General features: G+C 35.9%; 1 protein-coding gene across 1 annotated transcript; it reads left to right on the forward strand.

The window, feature by feature from the left end:
* The first annotated feature begins 1,253 nt into the window (after window positions 1-1,253).
* On the forward strand, window positions 1,254-3,617 carry LOC107769105 (polygalacturonase-like). The gene is made up of 4 exons (XM_016588290.2): window positions 1,254-1,720; window positions 2,279-2,568; window positions 2,838-3,063; window positions 3,153-3,617. The coding sequence occupies exons 1-4, from the start codon at window positions 1,283-1,285 to the stop codon at window positions 3,381-3,383; spliced, it is 1,185 nt and encodes a 394-aa protein (XP_016443776.1). The 5' UTR covers window positions 1,254-1,282; the 3' UTR covers window positions 3,384-3,617.
* Window positions 3,618-7,268: the final 3,651 nt, after the last annotated feature.

Below are 7,268 nucleotides of genomic sequence, written 5' to 3' on the forward strand. Positions count from 1 at the left end.
TTCCCTCTTCTTGCCTGCACTTTTAGTAATTAATTGCTTCTTTTCCATCTTAAATATTCTCTTCGGTCTACAATAATTGATTTTGTTACTGTTTTAACACAGATTAAAAAATTCACCTTTTAACATTAATTAGCAATGAAATCGACCATATTAACATTTACTAACACTATTTACTCTAAGGGCAATATAAAAAAAAATTATTAATTCATTCTTAAAATCTGAAAAAACCATTTATTTTGGACCACAAAAAAGGGCTAAAAAATTAATTAGGACAAGAGGAAGTATAGTTCAAGACGGGTTTGAGAGCTAGCTCATGTGGTGAGCTTTCTACCTTTCTCAGTTGAGTTGGTCATTCAAACCGCATTAATAGCATTGCAAACAAAAAGAAAAAATATTTGGCACCCCATTAATTTTTTTTGCTATTATTTATAAGCTGATTTGACTAAGTTACCCTTTAATATCTCTTCAAATTACCTTCATCTCTTCTTCGATTAATTAAATCATTTACTGGCGCAGTGGTAGATTTGGAAAAAAATATTTATGGCCTTCTTAGTTTCGTAAAATGACACTAATCTTGGATCATTTTGAAATGCTCAATGACACTTAAAAATGAAATGGTGGTAGTAACAATGTGTAACGAAATCCAACAAAAAATGGGATACTTCGACCGTCAAATTGTAAAGGTAAGAAGTTTGTCTTTTGCTCATTTTACAATTATTTTATTCGTATAAGCTACAGCAATTAACTTCACAGAATTCTAAAATCTCTTGGTTCCTTCCAATCGGTACGTATACGTATCAAATTAACTAGGGCGGATCTACTGTGTTGGTTTTAAGTTTTGTTATATCAAGAAATCTACTAATATCTATAAATATGAATCCAATTATTTTTGTAGTATCGGGCCGTAGAAACGCATAAACTTCATTAAATTTAAAAATGATTTTATTGCTGAATAATTAACACTTCTAAATATTTTTCTATATACAAATCTAAGCTAATAATGACTATAGCATTTGAGAACTGGCAATTCACATGTTGATGTTCTACTCAAACCAATGCATTTTAATTTTGGCGTTCTTCATGGATCTTACAACCATTCTTAATCTCGTGAGCTTTCTTCTAATTTTGAAAATTTCTACATTAATTAGAGACACATCTCCCAAGGATTCAACTCAATTTCCTACACATATTTTGAGTACGCAACGCACGATTGACTTTTTAGTCACTAAGCTATAAATGTACACATTAATCTTCACATTACTCCATAAGGAACATAAGCAACATGGCTAACTTCAATACAACTGTATCTTTGCAACTTTTCTTTTTCTCTTCTTACATATTACTAATACCTTCTTGTTTAGCTTACAATGTGGTTAGTTTTGGGGCTAGAGGAGATGGAAGGACAGACTCAACCGCGCCATTTCTTCGTGCTTGGATGGCAGCCTGCAGCTCAGCTAGGCCGAATAACGTGTATGTTCCTCGAGGAACATACGTTATAAGGCCAGTGACGTTCACTGGCCCATGCCGGGGCAGAATTGAGTTCCGGATTGACGGAACTGTCATTGCTCCGGCAGATTATAATGTCATTGGAGGTTCTAGCTTCTGGATTTTGTTTTATAAAGTTAGTAGGCTTTCTGTCTATGGGGGAACAATTGATGCTAAAGGACATGGTTTTTGGTCTTGTAGAAGATCTGGTCATTCTTGCCCTCCTGGAGCTAGGGTACGTATATAATTGATATCTAGGTTCCTCTTTAATTAACCTTATATTTATATTAGTATAACCAGAGTATAACTTCTATATATAGAATACCAGTGTAAAAGAATTTGTATACTATCAAACTAAATCATCTAAAATATTACAACATGTAACGCCTAATATTTTACTACATTGCTAGCTGGGGACGTAATTATAATTTTAAGTCAACTTACAAAATGTAATTATAACACCGTTTGACTCGGTAAAATTATTATTACAATAAAAATAGAAACAGTACATGTATAGTACTCCATTGAGCATGTAAATATGTAGAGAACTTCAAGTACTATTTTTATTTATTTAAACTTTGTAAGATGTTAACCTGAGGTAAATTTAAATGGAGAAATATGGTTAATGATGATTTATACAATCGATCCAACTTATTTAGGATTAAGGCGTAGTTATCATTGTGTTGTAAAGAATTAAACTTAGACTTTACAAGTGGCTATAATATTATTTTGAAAAAACATACTGCATGCATAATATTTTCTCACATATGCACTTTGATCTCTTTGCATGCAGTCAATAACATTCTTGTGGTGTGATAATGTACTGCTAAGTGGATTGAAATCATTGAACAGCCAAATAATGAATGTGGCAATTGATTATAGCAGCCATGTGAGAGTCCAAAATGTAAGAATAAGATCTCCAAGTGGAAGTCCAAATACAGATGGAATTCATGTGGAGAATTCCAGGGATGTTACAATCAAAGATAGCATCATCCAAACTGGAGATGACTGCATTTCCATTGGTCCTGGCTCAATGAATATGTTGATTCAGAAAATTGGTTGTGGCCCTGGACATGGCATCAGGTAAACTAATTGTTTGCTTGATGAATTAACTTAAATACCCATTTACCCAACTGTTTAAACTAAAAATAATCGACGTATGTAAAATATATATAGTATGTGCATAATCATATTTAATTAATGCATAATTTATGTATATGGGATAGTAAAAACATAAACATTATATTCAGCATGCTATTTTGCGTAAAGATCCCTCTTTTTTAAATAGATTTTTTTCCTTTCTCTCTCTTTTCTTTTTATAATATGATGAAGATTTGGTTGTCCTTTTGCAGCATAGGGAGTTTGGCAAACAGTTACAACGAAGCAGGAGTTCAAAATATAACAGTGGCAAATTCAGTATTCACTAAGACGCAAAATGGTGTAAGGATAAAGTCATGGGCAAGGCCAAGTGATGGCTATGCTAAAAATCTCATGTTCAGAAATCTTGTTATGAGGAATGTTGGGTTCCCCATCCTCATCGATCAAAACTATTGCCCTGAAGATAGTTGTCCTCATCAGGTATATAATCGACCCCAATTTGCTTGAAATTGAGACGTAATAATTATTGTATTGAATTATGAACATATGATTATATATACTTAATGCAGGGTTCAGGAGTGAAGGTGAGTGAAGTGACATACAAGAATGTGAAGGGGACATCGTCCACACAACAAGCAATAAAATTAGATTGCAGTAATACAAGTCCATGTACTGGTATTAAATTGCAAGATATAAAGCTCACTTTCGTGGATTATCGACTGAGAAGGCCAGCTTTAACCTACTGTAGAAATGCACATGGCAGACATGGTGGCACCGTCATTCCAAAGAGTTGTTTTTAAAACAAATTATTACTAATGCATGATTATTAATACAAGTATAATTGATTCTCATTACAGTAAGATAGAGATACTGGCTGTGTATAGGTATTTCCAACTTTCCAAAGGAAAAGGGAAAAGAAGGCTCATTTCTCATGAGTACCATTTTCTTGTATAACTGGTCATTAGTTCAGTCTTGTTGGGTAGTAAAGAGAGAATTTATTTATATGAAAATTCTTGGCCACAAGTGTACTACTTAGTGGGGCTTTGGACATAAAGAATTGTAAAATTACAAAAAAAGTATTAAATTTTTTTAAGTGAAAATGATATTTGAAAATTAGAGTTGTGTTTGAACATGAAAATAATTTTGGGTTGTTTTTGAAGTTTTGTGAGTGATCTAAGAGAAAATTTGAAAAACAGCTTTTTGGAGTTTTTCAAATTTTTGAAAAATTCCAAAATACATCTTCAAGTGAAAATTGAAAATTTTATGGCAAAACACCGATTTCGAAAAAAGTGAATTTTTTTGAAAAAAAAGTGAAAAACTTCTTATGTCCAAACGGGCTCTTAGTATGCCTTTCTATACAGTACTCTCTATCCTAACGTGACACTATTCGACGGAGTCAAGTTTTTCATTTTGTTAGTTTAAGAGCCTTTATGGATTACTAAAGAACTTGGTTCGTTACCTTACTCCTTAAAGCATAAGCGAAATAAGCAATAAAGTAAACACAATAATTTTTTACGTGGAAAATCATCCGGCTCAAAACGTGCAAAAATCACGACCTACCACGTAGGAAGAGCCAAATGTATCGATTACGAGACCTGTAACTCAATACCCTCTAGTTCTCCTACTTCAACTATTTGACTTACAAGTTACTCTAACTTGCAAAACCAGACAATCACTCCAACTCACTGATTATATATGACACTTTGATTACAACTCGCTTTTCCTTAAACACATTCACTAAACTGACACAAGAAGAACACTAACATTAGTAATCGCCTTGAGTATAGAAAATGTAATTCCTCAGTTAATGTGTGAAAGGATAATCTCAGCAGTCCAAAAAGATAGTATTTAATCTTCCTGGACTCCGAGATCTTTTAGGAGTCTTATGCATAGTCAGCTTCTCATTTGATAGGACTCCTGCAACTCCAAGGATTCCACAATTCTTGAGACTCTTGTATCTCATTTATGCAAGCATATCTTCTTGGATAACAATCCTTATCATGTTTAGCAGTCCTCTTCCAACGAACTCGGACTTGAGTAACTTTGTGATAAAGTTACTGCCTTGTATGAACATGCAATCATCGACCTTGAGGACCTGGTTTTTAGAATAGTTTAGCAGCTACATTGAGGACCCGGTTCTTAAAGCATTACCTCTAAAAATACTTTGTTAATCATCAAAACCTCAATACTCAACAAATTTTCCCTTTTTGATGATGACAAACTTTGTGCGCAGAGAACCAAGTAATTATCTCATCATAACCATACAATGATCCAGAGCAAGTACAACAAGCATACGAACATGCATATCAAGCACCAAACACCCCCAACTTTATCTTCCCCTTTTTGGCATCATCGAAAAAGACAAAAAGATGTTAGACATATTACGCACAGATAATGCAAGATTCTTGGCCATTTAGGCTACATCACAGGCTTAAGAATTATCAAGACAGATAAACCAAGCTGATGATACACCCATGTGAGAAGCATTAAAAACAACCTAAGAGAATTCATTTAGTAGTGACAAATTAAGCCCATGGCCTTGACTAAAAACATTAGAGAAAAATAAACTGCAACTCCTGCAACCTACTTAGAACTAGAAAGGAAGAAAAAATAAAGCACCACTGAGTTAACAAAAGCCGAAAACATCGGGTAAAGGACCAGGATCAAGGGTGAGAGGAGGAGGGGGTCAAGGCTTTCACAAGGGTGGCAATCTATTGGGCATAAATCTCTCTATCCTTCTGAGCTCCTCCCTAAGCTGTCTGGTTTCTTTTCTCAGCTCATCATTGTCTTCTCTTAGCTTAGCATTCTCTTCAAGAGCGAGCTCTAACTTTTTAGAGAGCTCAGCATCCATGCTGCTACCAGGTAAAATAGCATAACATGTTGGCCCTCTAGCCTTGATCTCCTAATTTCCACACTGCGTGGTTGTAACAACATCAATAATATCATTGTGATTTCCAAACTTAAGCCCAGTCAAGGCAATATTGAGCTTGTCAAACAACTCAGTTAGCTTGAAGCCATAAGGCATAACATGCTTAGGCTTGGAAGTGTCTGTAGCCCTTTTCATGTGCTGAATCATCATGCTAGGAAGATATATGGCTCTACCAGTATCCAGCAGTTCAATCACAACCATGTCAAGAAGGGTGGCTTCATTCCTCCTCCAAGATCTCTACAATATATGAGAGTTCACAAGGTGAAACAACAGCTTGTGAAAATGAGTTATATCAGTTTTGTACACCTTATGGGGAGCATCCAACTCAAACTTCTGAGAAAATTTCTTGGTGACCACAATGCCTATGTCCACAACATTGTCTATAGCTAGCCACTTCTTCTTCAGACAATTTTCAAATCTTAGGGAAGGAATATTCAATAGCAGCCCAAGCACTTCAGCATCAAACTCCATCTCAAACCCCCTTACATAACTCTTGACCACCTTTCCATCAAATTGGAAGTTTGCATAAAACTCCACTACAACAGGCACAGACGTAAGGGGAAATGCCTTAACAAACATATGTCTCCATCCGTGTAGTTCAAGATTTGCATCTAGCTGAGCCATACCTTTCTCATATGTGTTTGCAAGAATCTTCCCATTCAACACTTTTCTATTGTTGAATTCATTAAGCTTGTCAACCACAACAGGTATAACCCTCTTCTTCTTTCCTTTACTGGTCTTCTTAGATGTGGTAGTTGCCCTGGTGGGTTTAACAAACTTCCTCTTCTCTACTGGTTTCTTGGCTTGCATAGGAGGGTCAGACTCATCCTCTTCATCCAACTCAACTACAGGTTCAGCAACATGAGCTTGCTTTCTTGGCACCTCTGGACTCCTTAATGATCTGTTCATCAACAACCTTTCTTTTGCTCCTTGTGAGAGGAGTCCTAGTAGAAGGGACCACTTCTTTTCTTGCAGGGAGAAATTTTGTTGTTTTCACATGGATCTTCTTGCTCTTCTTTCCTATTGCAAACAAGGGTAAATCATCCTCATCACTGCTGACCTCCTCATCTCCAACAAAAGGAGTTAACAATGGCCTAGTTTCTTATGCCCTTTTCTCTCCACTAACTTCTTCTAAAGGGGCTATGACAGTATTCCCAATAGCCATGGAGCCTTCAGATTCCCCACTTGTATTTTCTTCCTCACTTTCACGTTTAGTACTTTCACTCTCACTTCCCCTTTCTTCTTCATCACCTTCACTCTCAAAGTCACCTTCTTCCTCAATGTATTTTTCTTCTCCTCCAGAATCTCCCACTTGTTTACCTAATTGTTCTTCTACCTCACTCTCCTTTTCCTCACCAAATTCCACCTTATTCTCACTCTTTTTCTCATCATGATCATGAGACATATCCTGAGCCTGATGATCCTCATGACAACTTACCTCTCCTCCTCCTCTATCAACTTCTTCATCATCCTCATCCTCATCCTCAGTCCAGCTATAAGAGAGACCATCAGAAGCCTCTTTATTCACTGGTTCTTTCTCACATCCCCCCAACCATTGGTGTGATATTTGTGGTATCCACACTTTTCTCCTAAGTTGCAACTTCTATTTCTAAAGTAGTATCCTCTACTAGTGGTTTGTCACTCATGGGTGGAACAATTTCTAAGGGTGCAACTTCAATAGCAGAAACCAGAACATCTAACTTTGATGAAGGTAATTTTACCTGATCAGTAGTAGTAGATGCATATTCCCCCTGAG

The sequence above is a fragment of the Nicotiana tabacum genome, chromosome 15 (assembly GCF_000715075.1).
Source record: "Nicotiana tabacum cultivar K326 chromosome 15, ASM71507v2, whole genome shotgun sequence".
NCBI classification, from domain to species: Eukaryota; Viridiplantae; Streptophyta; class Magnoliopsida; order Solanales; family Solanaceae; genus Nicotiana; species Nicotiana tabacum.

What these genes read in the sequence shown, in the direction of transcription:
- LOC107769105 (XM_016588290.2), top strand. Translation starts at nt 1,283, where the DNA reads ATGGCTAACTTCAATACAACTGTATCTTTGCAACTTTTCTTTTTCTCT. An exon ending in GGCCCTGGACATGGCATCAG is followed by an intron (nt 2,569 to 2,837) that starts GTAAACTAATTG and finishes GTCCTTTTGCAG; the next exon opens with CATAGGGAGTTTGGCAAACA. An exon ending in AAGATAGTTGTCCTCATCAG is followed by an intron (nt 3,064 to 3,152) that starts GTATATAATCGA and finishes TACTTAATGCAG; the next exon opens with GGTTCAGGAGTGAAGGTGAG.